The sequence below is a fragment of the Rhineura floridana genome, chromosome 9 (genome assembly GCF_030035675.1).
Source record: "Rhineura floridana isolate rRhiFlo1 chromosome 9, rRhiFlo1.hap2, whole genome shotgun sequence".
NCBI lineage: Eukaryota > Metazoa > Chordata > Lepidosauria > Squamata > Rhineuridae > Rhineura > Rhineura floridana.
The window spans coordinates 41,498,865-41,519,270 of NC_084488.1; the positions used below are offsets into that span (position 1 = coordinate 41,498,865).

Consider the following 20,406-nt stretch of genomic DNA (forward strand, 5'->3'; position numbering starts at 1 on the left):
AGATGCAACTTTCTAAATAAAACTCTGGTTCTTTGAGTCTTCTACTTCTAAAATATCTGTCTGTGTAGATTTATAAACACCAAGGCTTTGATTGAAGGCCACCTGACCCTTTATATAAAGAACATAGCAATTCTGGCAGTCTCTACACTAATTAAGCTGAAAGATAGGGAAGTTATTAATTATTATTATTATCATTATCATTATCATTATCATAGTTTATTTATACCCTGCCTTATGGCCGAAAGGCCCTCAAGTCAACAGCACACATGCATAAATCTGGATCACACCATCAGATATCATAGAGGGCCTTGCAACCCTAGCACTAGAAACCCAATGGACTGTTAGTGTGTGTAGGAATTGCGTGTCCGGCTCTTTACAGGTGAGCAGCGAGAGGAGTAAGAGATCCAAGCACAAGCAGATAACTTGAATAAGAGTCCTTTACTATGGACATTAGGGACAGCAAAAACACAGAGCTCACAAGACTTTTCTCTTCACAGCTACAAAACATTCGTACAAGAACTTCTCCCCCCACAGAGCCTCTTTCGGTGTCTCTCCAGCCTTTTGTAGATAAGGATGGCCTCGCTGGGCACAGCTGCCTGCCAACGTCCTTGGTGCTCACCCTGGCTGGATTAACCCCATAATTACAGTTTTGCTCATCTACTCATGTGAGGCACACACACACATATCCAACATGGACTCACTTGAACAAATAACAGGCTTCCTATCGGATCAGACCAGTTCAGCCAATTTCATCAGGACAGGCAGAGTGGAGATGTGCAGAACTACTCAGGAAGTGTGACACCACCCATGGTCTGTAATACTGACAGGCCGTGAACTAGTTGCATTCACACATATGAATATGAAAATACAATACTTGCAAGGTAATTTTGATGATGCACACACATGTTTCACCTGACACTATTTTAGAAGAATAATTTCTTTAAACAAAAGGAAGAGGAGCACCTATTTGAAGATGGTGCCTGCCACCCATAATTTTTTGAAATGATCTGGCATTAAAATAATTGTTTATAGTGAGTTGGATCCAGAGTTTCACAGAGTGGAACTCCATAAACTGATGGAAGAGACATAGACAATTTTTGGTGATCTCCTTTTACCTGCAGCCCCACATCTCCCTGAAAATCTGCTCCAGAGGGTTGGAGGACCATTCAGAACTGTACGGGAAAGCTGAATTGGTGAAAATGGCCTCAGCTCCTTCTGCCCACAGGAGCATCCAGTTCGTAGAGTGGGGGTCTTCGCTTGATCTGTTTGACTTCTGTGGAAGGGGCCCTTCTGTTCACAGAACAGAATATGTGGTGTCCGATTAACTAGGGGACACCCTTTTAAGTTGATCAAAATATTTTTAATCATTTAATTTTACCAATTCTTTGACTAACCCTTGCAACCTACACACACACACATACAAATTTCCTGAAATTGCTCTGAAGAGCTCAGCCCTGATTATTAAAACTTCATAACAAATGCAAAACCAAAAATATTAAACCATCCGTGTATGCAAGTATAGCATAAACATTAAAACAGCCTATTAAATATTTAATACATTCATTATTAAACATGAGTAATCTACCAAATAAACATTAAATGTTAACTAGCAAGCTGAATGGTTTTCTTGAAGACTAAATTTTCTACTTTTTCCCTTTACTCTATATCAAAACAAAAAGGATCACTTTGCCAGGGGGAAAAGAACCTGTCAGAAATCAATGAAGAATTTAAATGCTGAGCTGACTTTGACCCAGTTCGTACGTAACATTAAGCCATAGTTAAAAATAAAGTACAGTTTAATGTGAACAAACAGCATGCTGGTGCATGTAGCTATTACAATGCTCGCTTTGCACCTCTCCCACTCATACTGCATTGCCCTGAATCAAGCTAGAGTCTGGGTTGCTGTGGCATCCAAATCTGGACATCCCAAGCAAACCATGAGCAGCAGACCAAGGACAAATTTTGGCTTCTGATCGTTGTTTGTAAATAAACAAATCATGGGTTTGGGCTGTGCTTCCTTCTCAGTGGTGCAGCAGCAGCAGAAGGGGAGGAGCAAAGCTGTGTGGATCAGCATGCTGTTAGCTCATATTAAACTATAGTTTATTTTTAATTATGGCTTAATGTTGCATGTGAACCAGGCCTTCATAGATTTAATATAATGCTGAAAATGGTAAACAAATTCCTTATTGACAAGCATCCATGTCTGTAAACTTAAACACACCATCTTGCTGGACCAAGCACAGCCACAAGATGGCAGAGCTTTCTTCAAGGTGCTTTAGGGAAATGTAATCTAAAATATTTACCAGTATGGGTGGTACTGCTGTTTGCTCATTGTGACACGCATCTGAACATTTTCTGTCTTTCCCATTCTTGATTTCATCTTCCTCTACCAAATTAGGACAGAATCTGTTATGATCTGCATATCCGCTTTCCTCTGCCCCTTTAACATTGTACGCATCTTCTGTCACAATCTCACTGGATGCCTCTGCCAGTATTCCTAGACTGTGAGAATAAAGTAACCCAAGTTTACCCTTGAAACTGACAATGCCTGCAAAGATTAAAATACTGGCATGCCTGGGATCTGAGCCCTACACAAAAGATGCATTATTATCAACACATTATCTTGGCCAGAAGTAGATTAGGACTTTACTACAATACTTGCATGATCTGACATGTGAATGCATTATATTAGTCATTTGTTCCAATGAAAACAGAAAGGTCTGTTACAAACTGGTTCCCTTAAACATTCTGATAAAAGCACAGTACATTTCACATCCACAAATGGTTCTGCTGGAGAGATGGAATATGCTATGCTTTCCTCTCAAAATTATTAACTAGCAAATATAGAACTAGTAAATGTAGGCTAATCCATTTCATGTTCTCTACAGATATCAAGTTTATATGAACTCCTCACTCCCAATGAATTGGGGGAAGGGGAATCCACTCTACCTGCATTAAAATTGATTTTACGTGAGATCTAAACACAAGGCAATTAATATTCAATAACATCTCTACTGAAAGATTAATTACTCAGACTCTGTATTTATTGTGGATAATGCTAGGCTGGATCCAAAGAAAAGACATACATCTTTAGAAAGAATATGCCACTAAATAGCATAAAAGAGTAGGGAAGAATTATTGCCTTCATAACATGCTTATGGGCATCTCAGAGGCATCTGGTTGACCACCAAAGGAAACAGGATGGTGGACTAGATGGAATTATGTTTTGATCCAACAGGCTCTTAGGTTCGTCATTAGTCGTGTGTGTGTGTGTGTGTGTAACTCCTTCAGTCATTAGTCTTCATGCTACTATGGAGAAAGAGAAAAGGATCATGCCAGCTGACTGTACCACTGTCCACCCCCAAGCTCATAGAGAGAGCCTATGCATGTTCAGCAGGCTTCCCTGAAACTTATATACCTTCAATGTGTGGACAATGTGGTTCCCGAGCTAGCAGGGGTAATGGTGGGGATGGGTCCAGGGGGTGCAGGCGTCCATGCAATCTTAATCATGTGGAGACTAATGACTGAAGGGGGCTTGTGTGTGCAGCGGAGGTATAATTCATAATTCTCCCTAACACACAAATGGCTATTTCCACTTAAAAAATAAAATAAAATAACAATAGCTTGTCTCTTTTCTTTTAATGGTTGGCTTTGTTTTATAGTTTATGTTGCTATATAAATAATAGTAATAAAAATAAGTTCAATTCACCAGTCTTCTTTAGCATGCTGTGACTCCTGCACATCCTTTTCTTTTTCTTCTTCCTCTTCTTCCTCTTCCTCCTCAGCCAACTCTTGTTCTACTGCTTGCAGCTCTGCTGATGTCCTTTCCAGTAATGCTGATACAGCATCCTAACAGAGAGATTGGAAGGAGATCTACATATTATAATATACAGAGTGATGCTACTTATAAAACCTGCCCTATTAATAGTTGTGAACATAGACAGTGCCTTGTTGTTTTGCTAGGCATTGTCAATTACACCGTACTGGAATCCACCTTTCAGACAAGATGTAGATTAAATGTACCGAACATGAAAACAACTGCAGGAGCACATTAATATAATCAGGATAGCATCATGAAACACTAAGGGTTGATTCAAACATTCAATTGCTCATGTGACTACATTAGTTCAGAATTCACATGTCCCTTGTGAAAATCATATCCCATACCAAAGGCTAGGCCAATTGAAATAAAAATAAACTTTTCAAAAACTATTGTGATACTTTGTTGTAAAATACCAGATACACTGTATGTTGGCTAGCGATGGGGAAGAATATTCGCTATATCGGATTTATTACTAGATTTTGACATAATCTGACAATCTGCATTGTTTTTGGACTGGCATTGATTTCTTGCAACAGGTCACAGCTGTCATTGGCACTACTTTAAAAAAAATTTGCTCCAAATTTTATGTTATTGTTTTTGTAATCAGCTTTCTTCTAAGCTGATGCTTTCTTAACTCAGTGGAAAAAGTGTCTACAGCATAAGCATTTTCATTAGCACTTTCGTTAGCAATTATGTTATTTTTTTCACTGAAAAAAAGTGAATCGGCAATTGCACAAACAATTGGGAGCAAAAAAATGGCAGATTGGTACTGAAACTCGGACTGTAGAATTCAGATGAATAGGAAGCAGCTACTGAACCCCGTCCCTGATGCTGGCAACACACGCACACAAGTTGCCATTCAAGTATTGCTGGCAAAAACAATACTTTACATAAGTATTTGCCATTCTTAAATGACAACTGGCCAGATTAGATTATAACTTTTCTGGCTCTACTACCTGACATGTGGTAGGGAAGAAGAATGCTCATTCCCTTCCCACTTAACTAGCAAGCATGGTCTACCTTCAACACTTTTGGACATTTACGCATGGGTATAATATTCACTGATAGGCAAAAAACCTTGCGGTTTAAGAACGTACCTATAGCCCACAGATATTTCTATCAACTTTAAAAAGCAGGGAAATTGGGCAGCTATAGTGAATGCACCAGGGGAGCAGGAGACCTGACCTCCTCTCTGAGATATTGGACTGCCCTACAAATTTGTCAAAATGCAAACACCATTTGGGTTGGTCTTTCACAGTCCAATCCACTTGCTGTGTAGCTTGGAAGAATTTGGCAACATGTGCCTCTGAACCACTGGAGCTCTGTCAGTGGAATAGGAGTCTCCTCTCAGCACCCTTCACAAACTACACTTCCCAGGATTCTTTGAAGGAAGCCATGACTGTCTCACTGAAATCAGTCTGGAGTGGGTGTGGCCCCCTGATTAGCCAAGCCCAGCAGCTGTGAGTCTGGCATTTAGAACACTGACAGTTGGTTCTTACTGAGCATGCCCAATGTTACAATCAGGTTCAAGCCAAAATTTCTTAAATTAATTAAAAATCAGCCAGGCATTTTTTAAACTTTTACACTGCAGAAGATGAAGGTCAGAATATGGGGCAAGGTACTCTATGAACATGGCTGATTTTTAATGAATTTCAACAGATTATGAGAACTCTGACAGAAAAAAGTCCAAAAGGGCTCTGGGGTTTTTCCCTGCTCTTTTTAGACTTTGTACTCTCTATTTTCTCTGACTGTTTTGTGTATCGCCATGAAAATTGAGAGTGTTGTTAAGCAAGCGTTTCTGAGTTTAGGACTATAAGTTTTGTAAGGTTTTGTTTTGAAATGAGCTTATGGGAAGCATCAGAATGGCATGGGGGTATTTTCAATTTAACACTGCGGAATGTGAAAAATCCACGCTGCCTATAGTATACAGCCACTCTTGTGACTGTATAATTAATAAAAGGCACACATTCATTAAGTCTAATGCAGAAAGGCCCAGATCTTTTAGCTGACATTCCAGTTAAATATGAAGATCAGCCATGTGATTGGGCCTACGTGACCAGATTTTATGTGCATATACCTTTAAGAATGAGATGGATGTCGGAGGCGACACATATGCAAGTAGGCAGGGCATGGTCTTGTTCCCTGCCCTGCATAGAAGAAGAGATAAACGTAATAGTATCATCTGTTATTGTGTTTTTTGTAGCTGGGAATAGGTGCCCAAATACAGACAGGATATGTGTATGTGTGTGGTGACTGCTCAAATGAACATTCCTTCAGGTAACAACAACATTATTGCCAGTGGAAAGCAAGCACCTTAGAAAGAATGGCTGTAACCTAGTTTTCTCCATGATGAGCTAGTTTGCCTTTATGCACAGGGAATTTTTAATGTGGTAACATGCAGTGTACAGGTATTTTCTCCTTACGATGTAGATTTGGTCCTTAGAAGTCAAATGACACACCTGCACTCAGGCCATATGGCAGTCAGCTAGCAAAAGCAGCAGGAGGGAGCAAATAATTAGATAGTACAGTTGCTTCACTGGTGCCTCTACTATTTGTCTAGTATGGTCTTCACATACTCACCAGGTCCAAGGAGTCAGATGACTCACTGTTTGGTACAAATACAGGATCCTCCTTTTGCACCTTATTCTTTTTCCCAGGAACCTGCTTGTAGGCTAGCAAATTATACCACACAGTAGAAGTTTCACTTGAAAAGGACAGGTCTGCCAGGCTTATCTGAGTTCCAGCCTATACAGAAAAGTGAAAGGATAACCTATTTGGTCATGTTAACAGATGACATTTAATGTAACAACAAAACAAAACTGATGAAACAATGTAAACATGTCAGGGTGGTTTTAACATTGGGTCCTCAAATGCCTTTTACCTCTTGAGGTGTAAAATGCACCCACTACACATGTACACTTTTTGTTTTAAATTATAGAAGGTATGATGTTGTTGTTATGAGACTTCAAGTTAATTACGACTTATGGTGATCCTATGAATCAGTGACTTCCAAGAGCATCTGTCATGAACCACCCTGTACAGATCTTGTAAGTTCAGGTCTGCGGCTTCCTTTATGGAATCAATCCATCTCTTGTTTGGCCTTCCTCTTTTTCTACTCCCTGCTGTTTTTCCCAGCATTATTGTCTTTTCTAGTGAATCATGACTTCTCATTATGTCTCCAAAGTATGATAACCTCAGTTTCATCATTTTAGCTTCTAGTGATAGTTCTGGTTTAATTTGTTCTAACACCCAATTCTTTGTCTTTTTCGCAGTTCATGGTATCTGCAAAGCTCTTCTCCAATACCACATTTCAAATGAGTTGATTTTTCTCTCATCCGCTTTTTTCATTGTCCAGCTTTCACATCCATACATAGAGATCGGGAATACCATGGTCTGAATGATCCTGACTTTAGTGTTCAGTGATACATCTTTGCATTTGAAGACCTTTTCTAGTTCTCTCATTCTGCCCTCCATAGTCCTAGCCTTCTTCTGATTTCTTGACTATTGTCTCCATTTTGGTTAATGACTGTGCTGAGGTATTGATAATCCTTGACAAGTTCAGTGTCCTCATTATACCTCATAGAAGGTATACTCAGAACTATTATTCAAACTGAAGTAAAACAAACACACAAAGGCCAATCTTGTATGCTTACTAGACCAGTAAACCTCTTCATGTGGTGGAAAAGCAGATGTGTGGCCATACGCTCTGCCATGCTGCATGATTCTTTCACCTCTCAAAAGGGCCGAGTGGCCCATCGCATAAAATTGGACTTATACATGTAGAGCCTCTGTGTGGCATTTCTTCACATTATTTGCCTAGTGAAGAAAGATGCCCCCACAAAGAGATCACTAGCCTGGTAAGCATATGAACTTGACTCAGTACAATGAATAGACACAATGAGTATTACAATGAACTCAATACAAAGTCAAGGGGGTGGTACAGAGCTAGACAAAGAAATAGTGTAGATGTGGTTTGGGTTTATCTGGAGCACAGAAAAGGTAAAGGAATGCTGGTTCAGGGAAGACCTTGAGAGATTTAAAGAGCAACAGCCACTTGGCTTGGAGGGTAGAGCGGACAAAGAAGTGGCATGGCTTAAAAGGTAGGAGTGGCAGAAGGAAAGGTGGCTGAGAAAAGAAGATATTTACAATCCAATTATTCTAATTTAACTGGTTGGTAACAGCCAGTCTTTTGCTGCTGTTTTTTCCTCTAGAGTACAGGACAACATGATTTAAAGGGGTGCATATGTCTTTAAATAAGTACATATATACGAATATAAGAAGAGCTAGCTGGATCTGGCCAGTGGCCCATTTAGTCCAGCATTCTATTCTCACAGTGGCAAACCAGATGCCCATGGGAAGCACTCTTACCTCCTGTGGTTTCTAGCAACTGGTATTTGGAAGCATATTGCCTCCGACTGTGGAGGCAGAGCATAGCCTTCATGGCTGGTAGCCACTGACAGCCTTATCCTCCATGAATATGTCTAATCCTCATTTAAAGCTATCCAAGTTGGTGGCCATCACTGCCTCTTGCGGAAACAAATTCCATAGTTTAACCATGCGCTGTGTGAAGAAGTACTTTCTTTTGTCTGTCGTGAATCTTTCAACATTCAGCTTCATTGCATGTCTAGTGTTATCAGAGAGGGAGAAAAACCATTTTTTCTCTATCCACTTTCTCCATGTCATGCATAATTTCATACACTTCTATCATGTCACCTCTAACTCGCCGTTTCTCTAAACTAAAAAGCCCCAGATTAGATAATTAGATAATCTGGAAACATTAAGGATCAGACATATAATGCACACCTACAAGGAGAGAAAAAATAGTAGTTGATATTCTGTAAATCTAATCAAGTATAAAGATCCATGCAAGAGAGAGCACTAAGCTGATGCCTAGGGCAAAATAAAGCTGGCCTCAGTCCATCATCTTCATGAGGAAAGAAAGTGGTTTTATATGCAAGAAAAGAAAATTCAGGCTCATATGTGGAGACTTGAAGAGCCCTATTATACAACATGCCTCAGGCACCATCATTTTACACTCCGGCAGTGTCCATGGTTATTAATCAATATGCTTCCATTATATTATAATCTACTGGATAGCTACCAAGGCAATGATAGCATGAGAAATACAAAGGAAAACAAAGCAATCAACTTCTAACCAGGACACTATCATACAGGGGAAATTTGACCATTTTGCTTGATGTACCTTTGCCACTGATGTAGGGGAGGAGCCAGAGCTCAGTGGCAGAACACTTGCTTTGCATGCATGAGGTCCCAGGCTCAATCCCCTGGCATGGAAAATTCTGCCTGACACCTTGGAAAAAGCATTTCTCAGGGCAGGTAACACTAGCCTCAATGGAAAGACTTGGTATATAGCAACAGTTGCATCACAGTGGTGAATGGAAAAAACCTACTAGCTGAGCAGTTTTCTAGGTTGCACATCATTTCTATATTGATATTTGTTGTGTGTCAATATTGTCAGATATCAACATAAGACAACCCAGAAAATTTCATTAGCACAAACTTTATATTTAAGAGCCTCTCTCATGCGTTCCTTACTCATCTCAATGACGCTTTTGAGAACCATAAAAAATTGTGTCTGTCATGGAGTGAAAAAAGTTGCTTATTAGACATTATGAACATGACAGACTTTTCAGTGATTTCACCTGCACAAATCAATTAATGGGGAGAGGAATCAAAAGTTTGCTTCCTGTAAGCACCACAACTGCATCAACCCTTTGTCATTTAAATATTCAATAGGTTCAGTTCTAATCTTACATAATTTCCCCTCATGTATGTGACAGGAAGTCAAAATAACAAAAAAAGTACAAACCATACACCCTAAAGGTATACACTTTCTTTTAGGGCCAAAAGGATGGTTATATAATATCTTAGGAGTAATCAAACTGGGCACTCCAGTTGGCGTGCATATCTGCTAGTCATCACAGTTGGAGAGATGCAAGGTATTATGATGAATACATGCAAATAAACCAGAATCAAAAGTAAGTCTAAATTTCTTATTGTTTTCAGTTTCTAAGCCAAAATGTAAAATGCTGTGTTGAGGAGCTGAACCACAGCCTGCCAGACTTGGAGCGCATTATTTTGTTACAAACATGTGAAGCATACATTGTGACTTGTCATTCACCACATCAATTAAAATGGTATGCAAATTATGCATCTTATTACATGCATCTAAATATGCATATCAGTTACAGCCCTCAGGCTTACGATGCATTTTGAATGAAGCCCTCAGTGCTGAACAAATTGTCTACCTCTGTAATTCTGTGATCAAAAGGGAGTATAAATTCCACAATTGTCCAATATCAGAGATGAATATATTAAGTCCTGTGGAGGTTGCTAATGCATGCTTCAGAAGCCTCCTATCCGTCAGCATGAGAAAAAACAAAATAACATCAAACAAAGCCAATAATAAAGAATACTTACAAGGCATTCTTCCCGACGACTTTTACTGACAGAGCAGACATCCACTCTCAAAGTCTTCTGATGCAAAGATGCCTGGGAAATGGCAACTCTAAACATCTCACTAAAAAAAAGAGTTTCAGCAGCAGAATGGACTTTCGTGCGGAATAGACAGCTGATGTCAGCTGAGGATGGCAGAACTGCAACTCTAAAATACCTAGGAGGTGGAAAGAAGGAAAAAAACATTTAAAAGATTATTCAAACATGCATCCTGAAGTCCCCATGCACGTTGCACAGTACAGCAATATAAATTTAAAAGAAATGGCTTATTCCTTTTTCTGCATACTTGTCATGTTCATCTGCTGAGACTTCAATGCTAACTGTATTACAGCTGTTAATAGTGAAGGTGTGTCACCAAACCTGGCCATAGAAAGACTAGTACAAACAAAAGAGAGAGAGAGAGAGAGAGAGAGAGAGAGAGAGAACACAGGTGGGGCAAGGAAATGGGAATGATCAAACTCAGAGGAGGGGGGAAGGAGGTAAAGAACAGTTCATGAATTTAACTCCCACCTGCAATCTCCAGCCTTTCCTCTCACTTTAAAGTATTTGCATTACTTGAGAACATAATGAAAAGTGCCAATGTAATGTTGTTACTATTATTATTACTACTACTTTAAAAAAATCTGCTGCTAACCACATTTCATGGAAAGTGGAGTTTGTTATCCTAGTGGAATAGAATAGGATATGTTAGGATTCTAAATACTACTCTGATTGTGATAAAGTGGACATTTTGAAGATGTAAAAAGGGCTAGGAAAGCAGAAGAATTGGAGAGTTTAAAAACAAAGATGATGAAATGCATTAAACAGACAAACCAAACTTGTAAACAGAATATTGATACAAATAAAAAATATAGAATGATGGTGGCTTGCAAAGGATGGAAATGAGAGAGAGAGAGATATTAGAGCCATCAAGAGCTGCTAACTGGGCTGGTTCACACATGCAAATTGCCATTTCTCTCTCCACACATTTCTCCCTTTTGACCATTTCCAGGGACAGATGGGAAAATATCAGAGTAAATCCAGCTGCAAGTGAATACAATCCTAGCAGTCAACAGGAATTTCCACAACCACAGTAACTGTTTCCAATTGCCTCAAATAACCACCAGTGATTCCTGTATCCTTCATGTACAGCTATCCTATTACCACTAACGTTTCTGCACTCAATCCTGTACCCTAGTGATCAATTTCAAAGGCCACTTTCTTTTCGTATGGCTTTTTGATGAAAAATATATTGTATGCCTCTGGAATAACTCTAGTGTTCATGCTGTAAAAAATTCTTTACAACTGCTACCTTTCCAGCAGACACCTTACTTCTCTTATGTGTAACTAAAAACATATCTTTTTGCACAAGCATTTCCCAATAGCTGATGCCACCTGTTAACAACTCTGGTACTGTAGTTGTGAAGTTTTGTTATATTTTATTACTATTGTAATTAGTAATTTATTGTGGTAAACTGTCTTGGGATTTACTTTTAAATGAAAAGTGGCACAGAGATGGGTTTAAATAAAATCAAATCCAGTACATTCCCCCAGATTTTTCCAACTCATATAATCATGTCAACCAGTCTTTATATGTGTACAGTTTAGACAGTGATCAGTCCTGTTCATATCTACTGTACAGAAGATAGCTAATGTTATTTTCCCCAAGTAGCTACTTTTGTTGATTTGTCACAATCATGCTGCACCCTAAAGAAATGCTTGTAATATTGCTTCATCCCACATTACAGTTCAGCAACACTGGAGTGCTTCTTGTACCTCACTGCATGTCTTAAAACTCACACAAACACCATGCCAGAGAATAAAGGTCCCTCAGCACTCTCTCTCTGTTTTTGTGTCCTTGTTGTTTTTTCTAAGTCTTATGGGAGCACTCCCATGCCATACTTGTATGGACCGTAAGTATGTAAGTATGTAAATACGCCCACAAATTAAACCACCTTGACTGAAAAAAGTGCTCCCAGTAAAAGAGGCATTTCATGCTCCTGTAAAAAGGCACTGCTCTGCTTATCAAGTGAGAAGTGAAACTGCTTCAACTTTGAAATACAAATACATCACACACATACAATGAACGTTTAAAATGGTCTCCAGCTAGCATATAAATCAGAGACAACTCGAAAGTATGCTCAGTTTAAGGTCAGCTCCTTCTGAAGACAGGTCTGTATCAGGGGGCAAATGGGGGCACCATCTGCAAGCTGTTCTCCCCCCCCCCAGATTTTTGGGGAAAATTGTCTTCTATTTAATTTGTGACATGACAGACAATGACAACCTCCATTTAAAGAATGACAGCTTGTTTTAAGAACAGGAGCAATTTAAGAATAAAGCCCTCTGAAAAATTCAGTGAATAAGGCAAGATGAGTGCACAACAAAAGCCTAGTCTGGAAGAGCCCCCAACTATTTGCTCACTCAAGACTTGCCCTGGCTGAGGGTGGATTTTTCATGATCACAATCACCCTATAATTACTGAAGTGTTCCTGAAAAAAACAGCCTGTATAACATAACCCTTGAAGAGTTAAATATTAGAACTTTGTATTATGGGCTAGAGTTAGACTCCACCCTGTGGACTTTGCTTTTCAGATTCAGTTGTGTTCTCTACCCAGCCAGCAATAAAGAAGCATATCTTTTGCCTACAGTAAGAAGAGTTTGTTTATTCTGCAGTTATTATAATGAGTACATCAGGATTGGGTGCTTATTGCTAAATGGTGATGGCAAAGGATGAAAACAGCCCTAGAAGCATAGAAATATTGCTGCGTACCATACAGGTAGCTAGCTGGCTGACCACCTAGGCTGCAACTCAGGCCTAATTTCTGATTTTTCCAATATGTGCAGCTCAGCCTGAGGCTTTTTCAGGATTTTTCGATGGGAAAAAAATCAACCCAGCAACCAGTAAAAAAAACCCAGTTGCTTTCCACAATTAGTTGCTTAGTTCATCCTTTACACAGCAGATAGTTAAAAAGTTTTCCCTTGATTGTCCAAAAGGAAGGAAAATCTAAAGGCCAGGAGCAAGACTAGAAGGAAGGACTTTCAAGGAGGAGTTAAACACACCCTTTATTTTCTCTCTGCCCTTCTCTAAATTTGTAGTATGGACAAGTTTCTTTTTCAGGTGGAATCTTTTTCAGGCACTCACCGACCTACTGGGGAAGAACAAAGGACAAGTACGAGTAGCGCTGTGACTAATGATGCAGCTGTGTCAAAGCTGAAAGGAAGCCCAGATGCTGATGCGCACAGATGCGAAAGGGGAGTCTGGAGTTGTACGACACACACAATAGGAACGTGGAATGTGAGAAGCATGAACCAGGGAAAGTTAGAAACTGTCAAGCAAGAAATGGAATACATCAACATTATAATACTTGGTGTGAGTGAACTAAAATGGAAGGGAATGGGACATTTTCAATCAGGCAACTACAAAATATTTTATGCAGGAAATGAGAAATTAAGAGGAAATGGGGTTGTTTTAATAGTGAGAAGTGATGTAGCAAGAGCAATTAGGAGCTACAATGCAAGGTCTGAAAGAGCTGTATCAATGAGATTAAACGGGAAACCTATTGACATAACCATCATCCAAGTCTATGCTCCAACGGCAAACGCGGAAGAAGAAAAATGGGAGAGATTTTACGCAGAAGTACAGGAAGAAATTGATCACACATCAAAACAAGATGTGCTGATAATCATGGGGGATTGGAATGCAAAAGTAGGGAACAGAAAAGAATTAGGAATTGTGGGGAAATGGGGCCTAGGAGACAGAAATGAAGCAGGAGAAAGACTTCCTGAATTCTGTGAAGCCAATGATTTGTTTCTTGCGAACGCATTTTTTGAACAAGTGAAAAGACGACTGTACACATGGACATCACCAAATGGTCAATATAGGAATCAAATTGATTATATAATTGGAAACAGAAGATGGAGAAGTTCCATACTTTCTTCGAAAACAAGACCAGGAGCAGACTGTGGTACAGATCATGAACTGGTCGTATCGAAAATCAGAGTAAAGCTAAAGAAGAAGAACAAAGCAATCATAATGCCCAAATACAATTTAAATAACATCCCAGAAGGATATAAAGATCAAATAAGGAACAGGTTTGAGGCTTTCAACTTAGTTGACAGAGAACCAGAAGAACTATGGAATGAAGTCAGAGACATTATCAGAGAAGAATGCAAAAAGACAATACCTCTAGTTCAAAAGAAAGACCTCAATGGATGACTGAAGAAACCCTTAAAATGGTTAAAGAGAGAAGGCAAAAGGCAAAAGGAGATAGAAACACAGTCAGAACCCTAAATGCAACAATACAGCGCCTAGTACTTAGGGACAAAGAGAGGTATTACAATAGTTACTGTAAAGAAATAGAAGAGGACAACAAAAAGGGAAGAACAAGACCCCTATTCCAAAAGATTAGAGGAATGAAAGGGAAATTTAAACCAAGAGTAGGGATGTTGAATAATCAACAGGGGAACACATCGACTGACCAAGATGAAATAAAAGGAAGATGGAAGCAGTACACTGAAGAACTCTATAAAAGAGATGCCACGATGACAGATTCATTCACAGAGGAACCGTATGATGAAGAACCAGAAATTTTAGAATGTGAGGTGAAAGTTGTTCTTAAAATAGATGGTATACCAATAGATTTGCTACAAGCTACTGAGACAGAATCTGTCCAAATTTTGACAAAAATCTGTCAAGAAATATGGAAAACTGAACAATGGCCCACAGACTGGAAGCTTTCAATATATATCCCAATTCCAAAGAAAGGGGATCCTGCAAGTAAAGTGATGCTCAAGATTCTACAACAAAGGCTCTTACCATATATGGAGCGAGAAATGCCAGATATCCAAGCTGGATTTAGAAAAGGACGAGGTACCAGAGATCATATCGCAAACATACGTTGGATAATGGAACGGACCAAGGAATTTCAGAAGAAAATCACCCTGTGCTTTATAGATTACAGCAAAGCCTTTGACTGTGTAGATCATGAAAAACTATGGAAGGGGGTGCCACAGCATCTGATTGTCCTGATGTGCAACCTATACTCTGGACAAGAGGCTACTGTAAGGACAGAATATGGAGAAACCAATTGGTTCCCCATTGGAAAAGGTGTGAGACAGGGGTGTATTTTATCACCCTACTTATTTAATCTATATGCAGAACATATCATACGGAAAGCAGGATTGGACCAAGATGAAGGAGGTGTGAAAATTGGAGGGAGAAATATCAATAATTTAAGATATGCAGACAATACCATACTACTAGCAGAAACCAGTAATGATTTGAAACTAATGCTGATGAAAGTTAAAGAGGAAAGCACAAAAGCAGGACTACAACTGAATGTCAAGAAGACTAGAAGTAATGACAACAGAAGATTTATGTAACTTCAAAATTGATAATGGGGACACTGAACTTGTCAAGGAATACCTCAGCATAGTCATTAACCAAAATGGAGGCAATAGTCAAGAAATCAGAAGAAAGCTAGGACTGGGGACGGCAGCTGTTAGAGAACTAGAAAAGGTCCTCAAATGCAAAGATGTATCACTGAACACTAAAGTGAGGCTCATTCAGACCACGGTATTCCCGATCTCTATGTATGGATGTGAAAGTTGGACCGTGAAAAAGGCGGATATGAGAAAAATCAACTCATTTGAAATGTGGTATTGGAGGAGAGCTTTACACATACCATGGACTGTGAAACAGACAAAGAACTGGGTGTTAGAACAAATTAAACCAGAACTATCACTAGAAGCTAAAATGATGAAAATGAGGTTATATTTTGGACACATAATGAGAAGACATGAATCATTAGAGAAGATAATGATGCTGGGGAAAACAGAAGGGAGTAGAAAAAGAGGAAGGCCAAACAAGAGATGGATTGATTCCATAAAGGAAGCCACAGACTTGAACTTACAAGATCTGAACAGGGTGGTTCATGACAGATGCTCTTGGAGGTCACTGATTCATAGGGTCGTCATAAGTCATAGTCAACTTGGAAGCACATAACAACAACATTCCTGGGGATCTCTCAAAAAAGGGTGAGACAATTCAGCAGATTAAAAGTTCATTCACGTAAGTTAACATACTGTCTGGATGGAGGAGGAGTGATGGGGAAGATCACTGCTTTTCCCTTCCCCTGGTCTGGCCCTCACATCCTCCACCAGGGGTAGGGGGGAATTGGCTGGTGCTATGAGCCTCTTCCACCCTAATGTCCCACCTAGAAATGTGGTTGGCCCTCCTAATAAGGAAGGCTGGATACAGGGCTGTCTGGAGAAGACTTTCTGCCTGCCTGTCATATTGATAGTTAGAGAAGTATATCATGCATGGGGCTTTACTTATTTGCCTTACCTAAAATGGACACGTGCAAAAGGAACTTAAACACTCATAAAACTGATGGGACTTTTTGTGCGTGTGTTCACCTATATCTTTTGAAAAAAGTTGTGTATAGGCATAGTTTGAAAACTCTTAAAAACCTCCTCCCATAATGGAGAAAGGGGTAAACTTGGCTGTGGGGCAGGGCACTGTTTATGGCTTGGGTAAAAGAAGATGGATTTTTCTGTACTAAAGAGAAGAAGCATACATCCTTCGAGGAAAATTAAATGAAAAAATAAGAGGTCACATCGCAGGGCTTTGCTGTGAAGGGAAGAGTGCCAGATAAATCAGCAACCATCATAAGAGAACATCTCGGAGAAGAACTCCAGCTGCCGAGGATCCATGACTGGAGGCTACAATCAGTGGAAGATGACTGGCCTGGCTTTCTGGCCCCACACCAGGTGAGACTGGCTTTGCCCCAGTCTCCCTTCTTGATACTCTTGAAATTCATTCATTGGACTCTGACCTTGACCTGCCAACCTTCCCTAAAAGGACTTGCATGCCTGATCATATGCTGCTTCCTACTACTGCTTGTGAAAAACGTTTTCTGCATGCACCTGACTTCTATGGGAGTGATATATGTTGCTTCATTGCCTGTACATTGATCTGTAATCAAACATTCTCTAACACTGAATCTGTTAGGTTCCCTTCCACTCCTCCCTTTTCTTCAAGTGTATGTATTTATCTGATCTATAGCTCACCTCTTTACAGACTAAAAAGACTAAAAAAAAGTTTGTGTATTATAAGTACAAATGCTCAATGAATATAAAGAGAAAATAATTTATTTGGTGAATTTCTGTTCTTCTCTTGAAAGGAGGGCATTTAATTCAAGACTTTCCCAGTATTTAATAGCTTTGTAACTCTGAGGAGAGAGAATTGTACCTAATGCTCATACTGTACAAAAGGTGCCCATGACAATAGCTCACAAGAGAACTGGTTATCCTAGGGGAAGATGGGCAGGGGAAGGGATTGTGTTTTGGAAGCAACCTACATTTCCAGCTGTTTGAAAGCTGGAAATGGGGAATTTCCAAGCATTCACTCATCCATCCATCATTTTATTTGTATGCCGCCTTTCCACAACAAAATTGTGCTCAAAGAGGCTTACAATGCAGTGGACACAAATACATCTCAAAAACAAACATTGCAAAAACAATTTCCTAAACAAAAAGTGATAAGAGAGGGTTAGTCTGAAAGAGGCCTATATTTCTGCTACGAAAAGGTTAATAAATGCACTCTGATTTCATGAAAAGAAAGCTTTTATTGTTAAACCCTCAGCCCTCAATGCTACTGTTTTCTACGGCTGGAGTCACCAACATTTTATTTATTTATTTATTTTTATTATTTGATTTATATCCAGCCCTTCCTCCCAGCAGGAGCCCAGGGTGGCAAACAGAAGCACAAAAAACACTTTAAAACATCATAGAAACAGACCTTAAAATACATTAAAACAAAACAAATGTTAAAAACATTTTTTTATAAAAGCTTTAAAAATATTTTTAAAAAAGGGTTAAAAACATTATTAAAGAAAACATGTTAAAAGCAATTCTAACAGACACAGACTAGAATAGGTCTCAACTTAAAAGGCTTGTTGAAAGAGGAAGGTCTTCAATAGCAGCTGAAAAGATAGCACAGATGGCACCTGCCTAATATTCAAGGGGAGGGCATCCCACAGGGTAGGTGCTGCCACACTAAAGGTCCATTTCCTATGTTGTGTGAAACAGACCTCCTGAGAAGATGGTATCTGTAGGAGGCCCTCACCTGCAGAGCACAGTGATCGACTGGGTATATAAGGGGTAAGATGGTCTTTCAGGTATCCTGGTCCCGAGCTGTATAGGGCTTTGTACACCAAAACTAGAACCTTGAACTTGGCCCGGTAGCAAATGGTACCAACATGGTGCCTGCTGGTGCAATGGTGCCCTTGAGGACTTCACCTGGTGAGGTTCATCATGAGATAGTGAGGGTAGTTATCTCTTTCCACCCCTTGGAAAGCACACAGAGCTGAAGGAGGAAGTTGGAAGGACACTTTCCCATATCCTCTTTCAGCATTGTGTGCTTTTCAAGACTCAAGACAGACATCTGAGCAGCTAAAAGAAAACAGAATGACTGAGAGGGTAGGAAAATGGAGCGACTGGTGTGGAATAAAACTCTATAGGCGTCAACCCTTTGGTCAAAACCTTGCAGACACAAAAGGGGTGATGGGTAGGATGGCACTGAAATGCTGCAGATAACATGTACAGGATGTGCCAGAGTGTTCTGAGAAAAATGCTGATGTTCAGCCTTCTAGAAGGCCATAAGTAGATAAGCTTATGTACATAGTTCGGGCATTCTTTTACCAAGTAGCGGAAATGTTTATGTGATGATAGAAATCTGCTTTATGTATGCCTTAGAAAATTTGCTATAAGAGTGAGCTAAAAATTTTCTATGGCAGACAGCTTTGTATTTATACTTCTCTGAATTTCTCTCCAAGTGGCCCCTTGCTTGTGCTTGGTTTTGTTTTACTTCATTTAATAAAGTGCCTTTTGCAAGATCTGGATTTATACACAATGTGAAGCTCTGTTTTCTTCCACACTGAGGAGAAGGAAGTGGGGTGCCACAGGACCCAAAGAAGTTGGAGTCAGGAAGAGGGAGAGAGAATGAAGGTGTGCACACACATTGGATGCAATAAAATGGCTAGCCTTGAAATTACATATTTTAAAGTTCTACCCTCAAAAAGACAATACCTCTCATTAAAAAGAGAGAAAGACCTCAATGGACGACTGAAGGAACTCTTAAAATGGTTAAAGAGAGAAGGAAAGCAAAAGCAAAAAGAGATACAAACACAGTTAGAACCCTAAATGCAACAATATAACAACTAGTACATAGGGGCAAAGAGAACTATTACTATAGTTATTGTACAGAAAAAGAGGACAACAAAAAGAGCCCTATTCCAAAAGACTACAGAAAGGAAAGGGAAATTTAAACCAAGAGTAGGGATGTTGAATAATCAACAGGGGAACACACTGACTGACCGAGATGAAATAAAAGGAAGATGGACAGAATATGGAGTAACCGTTTGGTTCCCAATCAGAAAGGGTGTGAGACGGGTGTATTTTATCACAGTATTTGTTTAGTCTATATGCAGAACATATCATACGGAAAGCGGGATTGGACCAAGACGAAGGAAGTGTGAAAATGGGAGGGAGAAATATCAATAATGTAATATATGCAGATGATACCATACTACTAGCAGAAACCAGTAATGAATACTGAGGAAAGTTAAAAAGGGAAGCACAAAAGCAGGACTACAGCTGAATGCCAAGAAGACTAAAGTAATGACAACAGAAGATTTATGTAACTTTGAAGTTGAAATGAGGACATTGAACTTGTCAAGGATTATCAATACCTTGGCACAGTCATTAACCAAAATGGAGACAATCGTCAAGAAATCAGAAGAAGGCTAGGACTGGGGAGGGCTGCTATGAGAGAACTAGAAAAGTCCTCAAATGCAAAGATGTATCACTGAACACTAAAGTCAGGATCATTCAGACCATGGTATTCCCAATCTCTATGTATGGATGTTGAAAGTTGGACAGAGAAAAAAGTGGATAAGAGAAAAATCAACTCATATGAAATATGGTGTTGGAGGAGAGTTTTGTGCATACCATGGACTGCGAAAAAGACAAATAATTGGCAGTGGCACCTACCCTTTGGAATTCTCTCCTCTTAAATATTAGACAGGGGCCATCTCTGTTATCTTTTCGGCGCCTACTGAAGACTT

At 39.5% G+C, this 20,406-nt stretch overlaps 1 protein-coding gene across 11 annotated transcripts in view; it reads right to left on the reverse strand.

The window, feature by feature from the left end:
- The window catches only part of WWC2 (WW and C2 domain containing 2), a 216,478-nt gene that overhangs the window by 22,673 nt on the left and 173,399 nt on the right, over positions 1–20,406 (reverse strand). For all 11 annotated transcript variants that reach the window (XR_009757799.1, XM_061583908.1, XM_061583907.1 and 8 more), the window contains 4 exons: positions 10,265–10,457; positions 6,404–6,568; positions 3,710–3,849; positions 2,304–2,502 (listed from right to left, as the gene is read on the reverse strand). Coding sequence is in view for 10 of the 11 variants with exons in the window: in XM_061583908.1 (XP_061439892.1) it covers positions 2,304–2,502; positions 3,710–3,849; positions 6,404–6,568; positions 10,265–10,457 (697 nt within the window). In the remaining variant the exon portion in view is untranslated. The remainder of the gene's footprint in view (positions 1–2,303; positions 2,503–3,709; positions 3,850–6,403; positions 6,569–10,264; positions 10,458–20,406) is intronic.